This window comes from Cervus canadensis, chromosome 5 (assembly GCF_019320065.1).
Source record: "Cervus canadensis isolate Bull #8, Minnesota chromosome 5, ASM1932006v1, whole genome shotgun sequence".
NCBI lineage: Eukaryota > Metazoa > Chordata > Mammalia > Artiodactyla > Cervidae > Cervus > Cervus canadensis.
This window is the reverse complement of record NC_057390.1, coordinates 6,783,186-6,801,226: the sequence shown is the minus strand read 5'-3', so window position 1 is coordinate 6,801,226 and position 18,041 is coordinate 6,783,186. Positions and strand designations below refer to the sequence as shown.

The following is an 18,041-nucleotide window of genomic DNA, read 5'->3' as shown; positions in this document are numbered from 1 at the left end:
TCTCCTCAGGTACTCACAGCACCATCTGCTTGTTAGAGCAGCTACAAGGTAAGAAGAAAGATGCACTGACCAGCTAGGAAGGGCACCCTGATCCTGAGAGTTTGCGAACATTAGAGCTCGCATTTGGATATGCAATCTGTTGGTTTTGTTAGGCTCCTGGGTCAAAGGAGAAAAATAAATAAAAACTTTTGTGAGATGTAAAAGTCTAAGAGGAATGGATAAAAAAAATGTGGTCCATATATACAATGGACTAGTACTCAGCCATTAAAAAGAATGAAATAATGCCATTTGTAGTAACGTGGATGGACCTGGAGATTATCATACCATGTGAAGTAAGTCAGACAGAGAAAGACAGATATGTTACATGTGGAGCCTAAAAAGAAATGATATAAATGAAGTTAATTACAGAACAGAAACAGGCTCAGACTTACAGAACAAACATATGGTGGGGGAAGTTAGGGAGTTTGGGATGGACAGGTACACACTGCTATGTTTAAGATGGGTCACCAGCAAGGACCTACTGCGGAACATGGGGCACTCTGCTCAATGTCATGTGGCAGCCTGGGTGGGAGGGGGTTTGGGGGAAGATGGATACATGTGTGTGCGGCTGAGTCCCTTTGCTGTCCACCTGAAACTATAACATTGTTAATTGGTTATGCTCCAATATAGTTTTTTGTAGAAAGCAAAAAAAGATGTAAAAGTCTTTACAGATGTTGCCCTTATGAGTTCTTGGACTGGTAATAAGTTAATAAGACTCATATTTAATCTATTTTAGGAGCAAGCAAACAGACAGAGTGCAGCTGAGGCTACAAAGGGGAGTCAGCCCTCAGCTAATGACCTCTGACCTCCCCAGGAAGAAGGTGTCCTCACTCTCCACCCAACCTGGAAGCACGCAGGTAAACTCGGGAGAGAGCTGGCAAAGAAACAGATTTGAAGGAGAACAATCAATACCAGGTTTTGACAATTTTATTGGAAAATAAGTACAGTCCATTGATCAATGATACATGCTGTACATGAATCTGGTGTCTTTCTATACAAAAATATTTGGTATCTGCTGCAGAATTATACAAACAAGTTTTTTTTAAATCATTAACCAGTACAAATATAATTTATCAAAAAAACTCATTAAAAAATGGCTCAATACCCTCTTTTACTACAAATAGAGGCAGAAGGGGGAAAATAAAAATTCCGCTAAACCAGTTTTAACAACTGGAGATGGAATACTTCACTATACTTGCAAACTTTTCTTAAACACTCACACTGACCAAAAATTCCCATCAGATTATGCAGTAAAATCTAATTAATGGGAAAGACTTGAAAGGAAGAGGTTAAAGGGAAATTTAACAGAGGTTTTCAAAAAATAAGATAACCTGTGGACATTTTTAAACAGTAAAGCACTACGCCAGTCTACGTAATGTGTGCAAACTTCTTCTTAAGGCATTGCCAACAAAGAGACACCCCTGCCTTTTCTGCAGAGAACAAGGCTGGGAGCTGGAGACAGAAGCAACTTCCCGCAAAGAGACAGCCTAAGTACAATCAGACTGACAGAAACAGAACAACTGCCTGAGGGCAGTTTCTTGTGGCAAGGGACTTGGAGTAAATCTTGAGTATTAGTAAAATTTGGATCAGCTAGAGAAAATGTGAAGACGATTTCTGGTCAGAGGAGACAGGAAGGAGAGGCAGAGATGGAGGGAGGCTGGGGACAGGTGTGAAGGTGAACAATCTGGGGGTGTGCAGAGCAGGGCTGAGAGGTGTCGAGCTGCGTAGGGTGGTGGGGAGATGCTCGTGGGAGGAAGTGGGCTTTCGCTCCTGACCCAGGAGGAGCCCATGGAGGCAGTCTAGTAAGGGCATTTTAAGATCTGGGCATCGTAGAAAGATGTTTCTTCTGTAGGTCATGTGTGTGACAGAGTGTAAGGAGGAGGTGACTTGGAAGTGGACCTTCCAGAGAAGTGATGAGTTCAGGAAAAGGCAGAAGAATAAGGTGGAACCAAGTGGTCACTGCAGGGGGAAGGCATTAAGAGGTGGATCCATTCTCTGCTATTCTTCCTCTCAAAATTCTCTCTCTCCTGCAGAAAGCTAAGGTTATTTCAAACCCTTAAGAGCCGGGGGAACTCCTTTGCTCATTGAAATGACAGTTTTAAAGGTTCCATGAAATGAAATTCCATCTTTGGAAAGTGACTGTCAGCTGTCTGTCGAGAGGTATGGGAAATGCAAGGCAGATGGAAAGTTCTCCAAGAATGCTTCTACATCCTCTGGGAAGTACAGGTCTCAGTCTGCCTGTAGCAATGCCCAGGAGAGCTTCTGGAGGGCCTGCTGTCCCCAGAGTGGGTCACAGCCCTGCCCTCGGACCCTGGGAGACATCCTAAATCTGTCTATAGATGGTGAATATTACCTGCATGTTCATTCCTCTGGTTTGCTGCCCAGCGCCTTTTCTCAGCAGTTCAAACATTCAGACAGGGCATCCAGCGCCTTGTTAAAAGGACTTCCCAAGCCCTCTGCCTGGAGTTGCCCTGGCCACAGAGCAACTGTTGCCACATCCTGCTCCCTTAATCCGGTCCCAGGTGACCTCGGGGATAAGGGACTAAACAGGTGTGTAGGATGACTGTGCAAGTCAGTGAGGCCCAGCCTGCAGTGTCCGAAGACAGGAGTCATCAAGGAACTCTTGGCCAAGCTTCTCTACTACCCGAGAGGCACGTGGACCTCCATGGGTCGTTTCTCCTTAGAGTCCAGCAGAGTGGCCGGGGACAGCAGCTGGTGCTTGGATAAAGGCCGCTGCCGCTGGACTGGCATATGGTACCTGACCTTCTTCCAGAATCTCGAGTTCATGGACTGCGACCCCTCTCTAAAGTCCCCCGACCAGCGTATGACCCCCTGTTTCTGCTTAATGAATTTAATGGATTCTGGCATTTTCTCATAGTCTGGGATTTTCTCCAACTCCAGTAGGACGACTTTAATTCCTTCCTGAATGAGAGCATTGTACATGGCCACTTGCTCTTCAGATGAATTTCCCAGCCAGCTGAATCCTGACGTTTCTGGGACCAAAATGATAATCAGTCTTCTGCTTTTCTTTACATTTTCATTAACAACCTCAACAATGCCTGAAAAACATGAGACACAGCATAGTAAGTAAACTTTCAATTTATAATCCTTCCCCTGAGAACCAAGACCCCTCGAGGCTCTTCCCACCCCATCACCTATATCTCCCAATACTGTTTCTTCTTGCCTTAAAATTGAAGGAGTTTCTCATTTTACCGAAGAGCTCAAACACTGACCCACAAAAGGTGAGTATTTCCTGTAGGTGTAGGAGTACTTTAAGAATAAATGTTATAAACTTTCTTGTTAAACCACTGGATCTATATCACTTCTATTTTACCATCAGTTGTAAAGTAACTACTAGACCTAACTAGTTAAGTTCTGCAAAACGAAATAAAATCTAGTTAATTTTTGCCCCAATAGAGTATGAGAAAAGTAAACACTTTGCATTTAGTATGAAATCACCATGTGCCACTATGTGTTCTTGTTTGGTCTCTCGGTCGTGTCTGACTCTTTTTGACCCTTTGGACTGAAGCCCACCAGGCTCCTCTGTCCATGGGATTCCCCAGGTAAGAATACTAGAAAGGGTTGCCATTTTCTCCTCCAGGGGATCTTCCTGACCCAGTGATTGAACGCGCATCTCCTGCATTGGCAGGAGATTCTTTACCGCTGAGCCACCAGGGAAGTCCCACTTAAGAGGCTCTTCAAGTTGTCAAGTATGTACACCCAGGCTGCAGTCTTCCAGAAACAGGAAACCCAACTTTAGTAATTCAATTAGTTATACAAGATGTTACTTCTTTCCACTGCATACATACTTTCCCCAACGTAGTCATCCCGGCCACAGATGAACAGCTTATAGCCACACTGCTTTTCCAAGACCTCAGGCATGACTTTAAACACAAAAATATCTGAGTTACAGGTGGGCCCTTCCCCGGGGGTCTTTGGACATAGTATGTATGCATCATACGTCTTTCCATCTGAAACTAAAAGGGAAAATGCAATAGATTTAGAACCAAAAGAAAAAATGAGATTTGGTAAAGTCAGTATCACAAACATGCATTTCATAGTGAATTGCTAACTTTGTGTACATGGTTCGCAGCAACAATACCAAAAAGTATAATGTCTTTTTAAAGTGCTCATCTCTGACAAGTTTCTTTTTATTGTGTTTCACTACAAAGTTCTTATATTATTCAATGGTTCCCCATAAGGAAAGATTCTTTACCTGCCTAGTATGAAACTATCTTCATTTCCTTGTTCTCATCTTATTCAAATGTCTCAGTCCTGAATTCTATCCGCTCTTCCTTTTATGTATTAGTGTTGTTGCTTAGTCACTAAGTTGTGTCTGACTCTTTTTGTGACCCCATGGACTGTAGCCCACCAGACTCCTTTGTCCTTGGGATTCTCCAGGCAAGAACACAGGAGTGGGTTGCCATTTTCTTCTCCAGGGGATCTTCCGAACCCAGGTATAAAACCCGTTTCTCCTGCATTGGCAGGCAGATTCTATACCACTCAGCCACCAGCAAAGCCCATATATTAGTGGAGTAGTAGTTTTTTCTGAGGTTTAAACAAAATAGAGAATGCTTCCCTGGTGCATGGCAACTGAGTCATTTCTTTCATTTTATGGCAGATAATGGGGTGATCTCTGTGCTACCTAGCACAGAGCAAGTCTTCAACCGTGGCTTCTGAATAACTGGATTTACAAGCATATGCTCTAAATGCCAGGCTATCCCACCATTATGAACACCAGAGCAGTAACTTAGAAAATATTAAATACTATTCAGTCTATTCAGTCATGAAACTATAATTATGTATAATTACATTATTTTGTATGGACCACATTTCATTTTAAAATTTGAATAAAAACCCTCTTAACTACCCCCACTCTCTCAGGAAAATACTGCATAGAATACAAAATTGTACCTTTTTTGGGGAGGAAATCATAGAAGGAATCTCTGTACCAAAGCACGATGTCAACCTTGAAGACTTTGTAGATGCAGAGAGAGCATGTAATTACCAATGTTAACATGACGAATATACCAACTGTGGGCTTCTGGAAATCAGGGACTACAGCAGAGAAGAGGGAGAAACACATTAGAACCCAAAGGACTTAAAACTGAGCACAGCAAATTAACCATTACCATCCCAGGAAACCATATTTGGGATGGGCCTGTAAGCCCAAATTCCAGACAGTATTAACTCATTCATTACCATATCTTATTAATGGGTTACTGTTGTTGCTTAGTTGCTAAGTCATGTCTGACTCCTTTGCAACCCCATGGACTATAGCCTGCCAGTCTCCTCTGTCCATGGGATTTCCCAGGTAAGAACACTGGAGTGGGTTACCATTTCCTTCTCCAGGGGATCTTCCCAACCCAGGGATCGAATCTGCGCCTGTTGCATTTACAGGCGGATTCTTTACCACTGAGCCACCAGCGAAGCCCCTGTTAATGGATACTAATCTACAAAGGCATTGAGGACAGAGACTGTATAAAACTAAGGTGCACTGTATTTAATTTCCACTTACGTAGTATTCAATAACATAGAAAAAACACCAAAGACCATAAGCTAGAGCACTTCATAGGAATATGAGTAAAATCAAAGTCACTCAGAAGCCTACAAACGTTCTACAGAAGAAGAGGCGGGTGGAGAAAGCGGCAGACTAGCGGAAAGGAAAGAAGAGGTTAGGACCGCCTGACAGTGTTTCACACTCCACATTCTCCCAGCTCCACAGGCTAGTTAGTCAGCTGATGGCCATGGAGGAGTCTGGTGGAGAGGCACAGGGGAGGAGGGCGGAGAAAGAAGAAAGAGCCTTCTCAACATCAGGGGCCAAAGAGACCACCAGGAAAGAGAATCTAAAGCTTGGTTATTTTGATTTTCCAGTTTAGGTCACTGACCCACCTGCAGTTGAACTGGGTATGAAGTGGAAATCAAGGTAGACTAATGTCCGATTGGCCCAACTGATAGTTCGCATTTATACTCAATTACTGTAGCTTTTTAAAGTATTTATTTATTTATCGGGCTGTGTCAGGTCTTAGTTGCAGCACACAGGCTCTCTAGTTGCAGTGCTCGGGTTTGGCTACTCCACAGCATGTGGGATCTTGGTTCCCCAACCATGATCCAACCCATGTCCCCTGCATTGCAAGGCTGATTCTTAACCACTGGACCACCAGGGAAGTCCCCAGCTGTAGCTTTGTCCAAGATCATCTTATCTGAAGTGTAAATCTTCCAGACTGTTTTTATTCAAGACCACCTTAACTATTCTGGGCCCCTGACATTTCTAATATGACTTTTAGAATAAACACACCCACAACAACATGCCCACACAAACACACACCCACACCTGCACAAATACTGCTGAGATTTTGATTGGAACTGGTTTCAATGTACAGATTAATTTGAGGGGAACTAGCATATTTATTCTGAAAGAGATGGGAATACCAGACCACCTGACCTGCCTCTTGAGAAACCTGTATGCAGGTCAGGAAACAACAGTTAGAACTGGACATGGAACAACAGACTGGTTCCAAATAGGAAAAGGAGTAGTACATCAAGGCTGTATATTGTCACCCTGCTTATTTAACTTATATGCAGAGTACATCATGAGAAACGCTGGGCTGGAAGAAGCACAAGCTGGAATCAAGACTGCCCAGGAGAAATATCAATAACCTCAGATATGCAGATGACACCACCCTTATGGCAGAGAGTGAAGAGGAACTAAAAAGCCTCTTGATGAAAGTGAAAGAGGAGAGTGAAAAAGTTGGCTTAAAGCTTAACATTCAGAAAACTAAGATCATGGCATCCGGTCCCATCACCTCATGGGAAATAGATGGGGAGACAGTGGAAACAGTGGCAGACTTTATCTTTTTGGGCTCCAAAATCACTGCAGATGGTGACTGCAGCCATGAAATTAAAAGACACTTACTCCTTGGAAGGAAAGTTATGACCAACCTAGATAGCATATTAAAAAGCAGAGACATTACTTTGCCAACAAAGGTCCGTCTGGTCAAGGCTATGGTTTTTCCAGTGGTCATGTATGGATGTGAGAGTTGGGCTGTGAAGAAAGCTGAGTGCTGAAAAAATTGATGTTTTTGAACTGTGGTGTTGGAGAAGACTCTTGAGAGTCCCTTGGACTACAAGGAGATCCAACCAGTCCATCCTAAAGGAGATCAGTCCTGGGTGTTCATTGGAAGGACTGATGCTGAAGCTGAAACTCCAGTACTTTGGCCACCTCATGCGAAGAGTTGACTCATTGGAAAAGACCCTGATGCTGGGAGGGATTGGGGGCAGGAGAAGGGGGCAACAGAGGATGAGATGGCTGGATGGCATCACCGACTCGATGGGCATGAGTTTGGGTAAACTCCGGGAGTTGGTGATGGACAGGGAGGCCTGGTGTGCTGCAATTCATGGGGTCGCAAAGAGTCGGACACGACTGAGTGACTGAACTGAACTGAACTAAGCGTATTTATCCCTGGAGAAGGCAATGGCACTCCATTCCAGTGGGGTAGAGAATCCCACCTGGGAGAATCTTGCCTGGAGAATCCCAGGGATGGGGAGCCTGGTGGGCTGCCGTCCATGGGGTCGCACAGAATCAGATACAACTGAAGTGACTTAGCAGCAGCAGCAGCGTATTTATAATACTGAGTCTTTCAATCTATGATTATTTATCCCTCCATCTATTAGGTCTTTATCTTAGTAATTATTTTTAGTTTGCAACAATTGTTGCTGCATTTATTCCTAAGTATTTGATGTACTTAGTTTGATGTACTTAGTACTTTATTTGATGTGCTTTATTTGATGTACTTAGTATAGTTTTGATCCTATTATAAATGCTATTTTTTTAAACTTAAGTTCTATTTCTTCATTGTTGGTATTTAAAGATATACATAGAAATACTATATATACACATATATAGCAACCCACTCCAGTATTCTTGCCTGGAGAATTCCAGGGGTAGTAGAGGAGCCTGGCTGGCTGCAGTCCATGGGGTCACAAAGAGTCAGACATGACTGAGTGACTTTCACTACTGATCTTGCTAAATTCATTTACTAATTCTAATAGTTTGTCCATAGGTTCTTTTGGATTTTTTTTTCCATGTACACATTCATAAATATTTTAATTCAACTATAAATCATCTTAAAATGTTTCACATACTTTAAAATTTTTATTTATTGAAGTAGAGTTGGTTTATAATGTTGTTTTGGGTGTACAGCAAAGTGATTAAGTTATATGTATGTGTGTATGTACACGCTTTTCCAGGCTTCCCTGGTGGCTCAGAGGTAAAGAATTTGCCTGTCACTGTAGGAGATGCAGGTTTGATCCCTGAGTTCAGAAGACCCCACAGCCAGAGGAGCCTCGCTGGCTACAGTCCAAGAGGTCACAAAAGAGCTGGATACAATTTAGAAACTAAACAACATATACACTTCTTTCAGATTTTCTTTCTCTTATAGGTTATTACAAAACACTGAGCATATAGTATTTACTATATACAGCAGGTTCTTGTTGGTTATCTATTTTATATATATTAGTGTGTACATGTTAACCTCCTAATTCCGCCCCCCCTTTGGTAGAGCTTCCCTGATAGCTCAGTTGGTAAAGAATCTAACTGCAATGCGGGAGACCTGGTTCGATCCCTGGGTTGGGAAGATCCAATGGAGAAGGGAAAGGCTACCCACTCCAGTATTCTGGCCAGGAGAAGTCAATGGACTGTATAGTCCACGCAGTCGCAAAGAGTCGAATATAACTGAATGACTTTCACTTCACTTCCCTTTGGTAACTATAGGTTTTCTATATCTGTAAATCTGCTTCTGTTTTGTAAACAAGTTCATGTGTATCTTTTTTTTTAGATTTCATATATAAGCGATATCATATATACCTTTCTCTATCTGGCTTACTTCACTTAGTATGATAATCTCTAGATCTGTCCATATTGCTGCAAATGGAATTCTTTTTATGGCTGAGTAACATTTCATTACAAATATATACCACATCCTCTTTATCCATTCATCTGTCCATGGACATTTAGGTTGCTTCCATTATGCTTCTATGAACTCTGCATTTCATGTATAGTTTTCTCTGAATATAGGTCCAGGAGCAGGATTGTAGGATCATATAGTAACTCTACTTTTAGTTTTTCAAGGAACTGCTCTATTGTTCTCTATTATAGAGACTGTACCAATTTACATTCTCACCAACAGTATAGGAGGGTTCCTCTCTCCACACCCCCTCTAGCATCTATTATTTGTAGATGTTTTGATGATGACCATTCTGACCAGGGGCTTTCCTGATAGCTCAGCTGGTAAAGAATCCACTTGCAATGCAGGAGACCCTGGCTCGATTCCTGGGTCAGGAAGATCCCCTGGAGAAGGGATAGGCTACCCACTCCAGTATTCTTGGGCTTCCGTTGTGGATCAGCTGGTAAAGAATCTGCCTACAATGCAGGAGACCTGGGTACGATCACTGGGTTTGGAAGATCCCCTGGAGTAGAGATCCCCGGGAGAAGGGAATGGCTACCCACTCCAGTATTCTGGCCTGGAGAATTCCACGGAATGTGTAGTCCAGGGGGTCGCAAAGAGTTGGACACGACTGTGTGACTTTCACTTTCATTCTGACCAGAGGGAAGTGATACTTTATTGTAGTTCTGATCTGCATTTCTCTATTAATTATTGATGTTGAGCATTTTTCCATATGCCTGTTGGCCATCTATATGTCTTCTTTGAAAAAAAAAAATGTCTTATTTAGGTCTTCTGCCCATTTTTTGACTGGGTTTTTGTTGTTACTGAGTTGTATAACTGGAGATTAATCCCTTTTCAGTCACACTGTTTACAAATATTTTCTCTAATTCTATAAGTTGTCTTTTCATTTTGTTTATAGTTTCATTTGTTGTACAAAAGCTTTTACGTTTAATTAGGTCCCATTTGTTTTTGTTTTTATTTGTATTATCTAGAAAATGGATCAGAAATAATATTGCTGTGGTGGTGGAAATAATATTTCTCAATCATGTCCAACTCCTGTGACCCCATGGACTATATGTAGTCTGCCAGGTTCCTCTATCTATGGGATTCTCCAGGCAAGAATAGTGCAGTGGGTTGCTATTTCCTTCTCCAGGGGATCTTCCCCACCCAGGGATCAAATTCACTTTTCCTGCACTGCAGGCATATTCTTTACTACTGAGCCACCAAGGAAGTCCAATATTGCCGTGATGGATGTCAGAGTGTTCTGCCCCCGTTTTCCTGTAGGAGGGCCAAGACATAGCTCCACCCCCTAGGAGGCTGAACAAGCCTCTAAACCAGCCTCACCCACCAGAGGGCAGACACATCTCACAGCCTGTGGAACCGAGTACACAAACAGGTCAGGACCTACCCTGGGACCATGGCCCCTGGCCCCTGGGTGATGACAGGGAGGTGTACTGATGGGACAATAGAATGTTCCCCAGAGACGCCACTTCTCCAAGGTCAAGAAACATAACTAACCTTCCATATACACAAAAATTCAAATAGAAATCTACATAAAATGAGACAGCAAAGGAGTACATTCCAGACAAGGGGGCAAGATAAAACCCTTCACTTAGAAAAACAACTAACTGAAGTGGAGATAGGCAGTCTACCCGAGAAAGAGTTCAGTATACTGATCATAAAGATCATAAAATTCTACTCAGGAAAAGGGTGGATGCACAGAGTGAGAAGTTACAAGAAGTTTTAACAAAGAACAACCCAACAGAGCAGAAGGATATCATAACTGCAAAGAAAAATACACTAGAAGGAGTAAATAGTAGAATAAATGAGACAGAAAAATGAATCCATGAGATGGAACACAAAAACTGTCAATATTGTGTTTGATTTTACAATGTATGAAAACCAGTAACTTCCGACATCCTTTCTGGAAAGCAGATATTTCAGCTTCCCCTGTGCATCCATCATGGAGTTGTTTACCTAAAAATATTCATTAGGTGCCTAGGATGATTACGATACAGGTCAAGAAGCAACAGTTAGAACAGGATAGAGAACAACAGACTAGTTTCAAATCAGGAAAGGAGTACGTCAAGGCTGTATATTGTCACCCTGCTTATTTAACTTCTATGCAGAGTACATCATGAGAAATGCCGGGCTGGATAAAGCACAAGCTGCAATCAAGATTGCTGGGAGAAATATCAATAACCTCAGATACGCAGATGACACTACCCTTATGGCAGAAAGTGAAGAACTAAAGAGCCACTTGATGAAAGTGAAACAGGAGAGTGAAAAGGTTGGCTTAAAACTCAACATTCAAAAAACTAAGATCATGGCATCTGTCCCATTACTTCCTGGCAAACAGATGGGGAAAAAATGGAAACAGTGAGAGACTTTAATTTTTTGGACTCCAAAATCACTGCAGATGATGACTGTAGCCATGAAATTAAAAGATGCTCCTTCAAAGAAAAGTTATGGCCAACCTAGACAGCATATTAAAAAGCAGAGATGTTTGCCAATGAAGGTCCATCTAGTCAAAGCTATGGTTTTTCCAGTGGTCATGTATGGATGTGAGAGTTGGACTATAAAGAAAGCTGAGTGCCAAAGAATAGATGCTTTTGAACTGTGGTGTTGGAGAAGATTGTTGAGAGTCCCTTGGACTGCAAGGAGATCCAACCAGTCAATCCTAAAGGAAATCAGTCCTGAATATTCATTGGAAGGACTGATGCTGAAGCTGAAACTCCAGTACTTTGGCCACCTGATGCCAAGAACTGATTCATTTGAAAAGACCCTGATGCTGGGAAAGATTGAAGGCAGGAGGAGAAGGGGATGACAGAGGATGAGATGGTTGAATGGCATCACCGACTCTATGGACATGAGTTTGAGTAAGCTCCAGGAGCTGGTGATTGACAGGGAAGCCTGCTGTGCTGCAGTCCATGGGGTCAAAAAGAGTTGGACACAACTGAGAGACTGAACTGAACTGATAATCAGACTTAAGTTGCTAACTAGCTCTGGAAATAGAATGATTAGCAATTGTCTGCATTATCATAGAACTTACAATGAAGTAAAGAAAACTAAGTAAGATAGATATGGAAATACATAGCTGAGGCCCTAACACCTTATCTTTTGGGACAGAGAGATGTGTTAAGAGAAGGAAAGTAGGACAGAAAAACTTCACAGAAGATACAGTTCACCTGAGAAGTAAAGTGAATGGAAGTCCCCAGGTTAAAAGGAACCTAAGAGCATTATAGGCTGAGGAAACAGCAATGCAAACCTGAGGGTCATGATATCTCACCACGGGAAAACAAAACTGCATTTCAAATAAACGACTCTGTTGTTTACCTGGATGTATTAATTGTATATATGCTGTGCTTAGTCCTTCTGTATTCTTGGCTAAACAGGTAAATGGATGCAGGAAGAATTTGCTTTCCACTTTCGAAATATTAAGCCGTGCGAGGACTGTACTCCTTCTTCTGTTTAAAGGATTCTCCACTCTGTTCAAAAGAGTAAGTAAAATTGTATAGATGGCATCAGTTATAGAAACAATACATATACCTGTTTTATCTCTTTGTCGCATAAACTGCAGCAGTAAGAATCACCAGCCTAAAGCACAGGTGTAAGAATAAGACTGTAAGCAGCACATTGATCTGATATTTGATAGCTCTGGGACCACTTACTAGCAGAAAGAAATCAAATTAAAATTACCAACTTCCAAAAAGAAAAATGGGAATGCAGGCATTCTGGGCTACATGGGGCACAGAGAATATATGAAACAAGAGTAGATCGAGACAGATGAGCAAGGTTCCTAGGTGATGCTAAGGGTTGGGAGTTTCTCCCTGGAGAAGTAATAGGGAGCCATCAGAGACTTGAGCAGGGGCGTGCTTTAATTCTTGGTTGCATTTCACGAGTCTTTTGTAAACTACTTTGAAATGACATGAAGGGAAATTCAGGATGATTGCATCATTGGAATGTTGCAATTTTTAACTGAATTTAAGAGAAAGCCTTCCAAGTGGTCTGGAATTGGTACCACAATAACATGCAGTCCACCTGTATTGTGCAAGATCTTATGAATCCTACTTAGCTTAGCAAAACTCAAAGGTCAATCAAAGACCCACTTGGAGAAGAAAATGGCAAACCACTCCAGTATTCTTGCCTGGAAAATCCCAAGAACAGAGGAGCCTGGTGGGGTGCAGTCCACAGGGTCACAACAACTAAGCACAATGACCACTAATCCTTGGTACCAACTCTTGCTTTGTTATTTAGCCAACTCTTTACGATCCCATGGACTGTAGCCCCCCAGGCTCCCCCGTCTTCCCAGGCAAGAACACTGGAGTGAGTTGCTACTTCCTCCTCCAGGATATCTTCTCAAGCCAAGGATTGAACCTGCATCTTCTGCACTGTAGGCGGATTCTTTATAAGTAAGCCACCAGAGAAGCCAACCCTTGCTACCCTTGGAATTTAGTACCACAGTCTGTCTAGGGCATGACTGAGTCTCGGCATACTTACATTATAAAGTCTTCCTCTAGCACAGGAGTATGTGTACTAATCATTGACCCGTTCCACTTCCAGTAGACGTAGTTACTTATCCGGCCAGTAACATTGCAGATCAGTTGAAGCCAGGATCCTGCAAAGCAATGTATTTTTAAATCGTAACATTAATGGAGTCTGGTCTATCTAGATTAACAAATGACTGTTGAATAAAAATTTTAAAGTATAAGAAAGGAAAAAGAAACTGCCCTTACATCTACCACTGAGAGATGACCACGATTAGTAACTTCATGTATCTTATTCCTTACCTTTCTGTGCACTATGCAGCTTTTAAAATGGGGCATTATCATCTACTCTGATTATTGAGAATTTCAGCTCACATGATCAGCCTTCCAAAACAGGCTATTTCATAGCGGTTTAGTATTCCATCATACAGACACATTATGACAAGCTCCTTTCCTATTGCAAGACATAATTTCCTAATTTTTAATTATGATTGATATACCAGTGAACATGCCTGTTCATCAACATTGTACATATTATGAAATATTATCCTCCATTTTTTGAGGTTTATAAGTCACAGATTGGGGGGATTTTTTTGTTTGGATGGCTTTTTTCTCCCTTATAAATCCAATATATTTTTTAAAGACTTTGCTAAGATACTTTATAGACAGCTCTGTTGCAATAGGATCTCTTTTCCTGTTATGTTTACTTGCTGGTTTTTGCTAAACAAGTCTAATACTATAGTATATTAATTTTATATCTGGCCAGTTAATACAATAATTATTCTAACTTTCCCCAGTAATTCTCTTGAAATTTATAGATATGTAATTATACAAGCAGAAAACAAGAAAGTTCTTTTCTCCCCTACAGTCAGCAAGCCTTGGATCTTTTATCTTTGCATTAGTGGGCACTTCTGTAACAAGTTAAGTAACTGTTAACTGTTATAGTAACTGTTACAAGTAACAGTTAACTGTTCATATGGGCATCTTAGTCTCACTCTTGACTTCAGTGAGGTTGAGACCTGTATAAGGCTTAACACTATAGTGTTTCACAATTAAAAATGCTGGTGATGACTGGTTTGAATTCATGTTCTTTATCAAGTGCGGAGGGCTTCCTAGGTGGCTCAGTGGTAAAGGAGCTGCCTGCCAAGTAGGAGACACGGGTTTGATCCCTGGGTCAGGAAGATCCTCTGGAGAAGGAAATGGCAACTCACTCAAGTATTCTTGACTGGGAAATCCCATGGACATGGGGTCCAAAGGAGTTGGACACGACTGAGCAACTAAATGACATCATCATCAAGTGCAGAAAATGTCCCTCAGTTCCTAATTTTCTAAGTCATTTTATTGGTAATTAATGTGAAATTTTATGAAATAAAAGCTTGACTATAGCATAACCTTATGCTATGGTGAACAGGCCTCTGATCAATGTGATGTATTAAAATAATTATTTCAAATGTAGGAGGGAGGAGAAAGGGACGACAGAGGATGAGATGGTTGGATGGCATCACCAATTCGATGGACATGAGTTTGAGCAAACTCCAGGAGTCGGTGATGATCAGGGAAGTCTGGCGTGCTGCAGTCCATGGGGTTGCAAAGAGTTGGACATGACTGAAAGACTGAACTGAATGTAGTTATTATTTTTAGATCTGTAGATCAAATCTAGGCTTTAGAGAGAGCTCTTAAACACACATTCCCAGAGCATGCCTTCTCAACAGGGAAAAATATGCTTCTTAGCGAGCAGAGCAAAAAACTTATCTATTGCAATGGTCTGCAGTCCTCTAAAGTGCCAGAGTACATATCTGGGCATTAAATATCTGAGAAAGTAAAGAGGATTGGGAAAAAATGTCCTGTTAGGTGCTACAGGGGAAGAAAAAGGGGGGAAATAAAAGGTTGAAAACACTGCTCTGAAGTCTACTGGCCAATATTTAAAGTCTTCATATCTTTGTTTACATCTACGAATATCTGTATATTACCTTCCAACATGAAGAACAACTTGGCCAAGTACAGAATTCAGAGGTCATACATTTTAGCTTTTAATCTCTGTACAATTGTTCTTTGTCTTCATGCAGTTACCATTATAGAAGAGAATTCTATATGCCAGCCTGAATTTTGATTCTCTGATACAAAAGAAAAGTCTGTTTTTATGTTGGGACCAGTGGTTTCCAACAACGTTCAGTGTTGGCAAAAACGTTCTATAGTTGTGCTGTCTAATATGTAGTCACCAGTCACATCTAAGCCAGTCAGCCCTTGACTGAGGGACTAATATTTAATTAAACTAAATTTACTTAATTTAAATTTAGTGTGGCTATGTGCATAACCACACATGCCTAGTTGCTACTGTATTGCACAGCTTAGATGTGAATGCCTATAGTATTACGTCTTTATTCTTGAAATAAAACATTATTACTAACTTGGAAAAATAATTCTCTAGAGTAATTTATTTTCTGGGTCTTACTCTTCTACCTAAAAGCTTAACTCTCTCAGGAAAAGAAATCCATCCTGTACCAAATATATTCCATTTCTTATTCCTATGCCTATTGAACTTGGTCTGTTTTTTAAGATTTTTTTTTTCTTTTGATATAGAGCATTTTTAAAGTCTTTATTGAATTTGTTATAATATTGCTTCTGCATTATGTTCTGGTTCTTTGGCCATGAGGCAGGTGAGATCTTAGCTCCCCGCCTAGGGATCGAACCCACACCCCTTGTGTCGTAAGGGGAAGTCTTAATTACTGCACCACCAGGAAGTCCCTGAACTTGTTTTTCGGCTGATGTCTTCATGAACAGTAACTGTCCATAGAAGAGTAACGCTGAGTCAATGAGACGTGGCTAGATGTTTGCCATAAGAGGCAAGAAATCCAAAGAAACAAGACACAACCTGTGCCACTTTCTAACTTTAGATACATGCAGGAACCAGCTTGGCTTGTATGCAGTAAAGGTACAGTTTATCTTACTCTCTAGTTCAAAAAAATACTGATTTCAGCATATCCTAATTGTAGCCCACTTACCCAAAACCACTTCCATCGTCTCATTAGCTGGACTCACAATCTCAGGTTTTGTGTTCCTGGATTTCTCTGAAAGAAAAACACCCACAAGGTCTCTTGTAGATTCGAATCTCCAATGATGACAACACTTGGCAAAATATACCAAATACTAATATATACAACACAGCATCTGCCTCTAGGGGCCAGAGTATACATGGCAGGAGACAGAAGGCCAGGATTTTTGTGAAGGCAGGAGGCTGACTCAGAGGCCACAGTAAAACCATAACACCTCGGCCCTTCTGAACCCATAGAGTTTGGTGCTACAAAAAAAAAAAAAAAAGACCACAAATATCACCAGGCCCTGGGTCTTCGGACAAGTGCATCTCGTCATGCACATCAGGAAAAACAAAGTGGCTTCCCTGGATGGAGCTTTACTAACCAGAAAGTCACCTAGTGCTAGATTTGAGTCTATTTAGTAATTTTCACAATAACCCAAGAGTGAAAGCCACAGTTATCAAAGAATGCCACACATTTTGGCATACTTTATTAAAGTAGGCAGAAAAATACTAAGAGTCTCCAGAAAATAATCTGTCTTTTATTTTCAAGAAAATAGGCTTCAAGAGTTGATCTGGGACCAAATCTGAGAAACTCCAAATTTGAATGCCTAGTGTTCATTCTGCCACTTAAAAAAATTGTTAGCTCCATCAGTGCAGGATATTGTCTCTCTTGTTCCCTAATGTATACCTAGAAAGTGCCTGGAAGATAGGAAATGCCCAATAAATATTTATAAATCCACCTTTAGAAGAGGAACAAAATACAACCCCACCCCTGATTATATTATTTCTACATAAGGGATCAGAAAAGGTGTCAGAAAGTAGTTAAAACCCATTTGAATTCTTAAAATTCTGTAGCACCCTGTTTTCCCTCAAATCTAGTCTGCTGGTCTGGCTGCAGTACCCCAAGAAAAACAAACTGGAGACACACAACGCCCAGCGGAGTGCTGCTAAGGATGGCTGTGACTCAGGACCCCTGAAATTTAGGAGTCACTGATGCTTGTAGGATGTAGGCAAGGAATCGATTTTGCGACAACACAATTAAGCTTTGGAAAAAATAATAAAGAATTGTAGAATTGAGAAAACATGGCTATCTGAAAAGGGATCATCTGGGTTTACCTGGGATAGCTCCTATTTAGGCCTGTTGTCCTAGAATAATTACTAATAGAAACTGCTTTAACTTTTCAAAGTCCTGGTTAGAGTAACTTTACTCTTCTTTTTTTTTTTGTAAACAGCTTGATAAATTTAACTTTTTACTTCATGTTAGAGTAAAGCCAATTAACCATGTTGTGATGGTTTCAGGCAGACAGCAAAGGGACGCAGCCGTGCATACACATGGATCCACTCTCCCCCAAACTCCCCTCCCATCCAGGCTGCCACGTGACATTAAGCAGCGTTCCCTGTGCTATGCAGTAGGTTCTTGCTGGTTATCCATTTAAAACATAGCAGTGTGTACATGTCCTTCCCAAACTTCCTAACTAGCCCTCCCCTCTTCCCATCCTCTCCCCCGTGGTAAACATAAATTCATGGGAATAACTC

General features: G+C 41.3%; 1 protein-coding gene across 7 annotated transcripts in view; it reads right to left on the bottom strand.

The window, feature by feature from the left end:
• Window positions 1–950: 950 nt before the first annotated feature.
• IL1R1 (interleukin 1 receptor type 1) overlaps window positions 951–18,041 on the bottom strand; it is an 84,414-nt gene continuing 67,323 nt past the window's right edge. For 6 of the 7 annotated variants that reach the window (XM_043468032.1, XM_043468034.1, XM_043468031.1 and 3 more), the window contains 6 exons: window positions 16,474–16,539; window positions 13,485–13,602; window positions 12,321–12,472; window positions 4,954–5,097; window positions 3,849–4,016; window positions 951–3,098 (listed from right to left, as the gene is read on the bottom strand). In XM_043468032.1, coding sequence (XP_043323967.1) covers window positions 2,680–3,098; window positions 3,849–4,016; window positions 4,954–5,097; window positions 12,321–12,472; window positions 13,485–13,602; window positions 16,474–16,539 — 1,067 coding nt within the window. In that variant the 3' untranslated portion in view covers window positions 951–2,679. Of the gene's footprint in view, window positions 3,099–3,848; window positions 4,019–4,953; window positions 5,098–12,320; window positions 12,473–13,484; window positions 13,603–16,473; window positions 16,540–18,041 lie in introns of those variants that run through there. The other variant, XM_043468038.1, reaches the window with a different exon arrangement.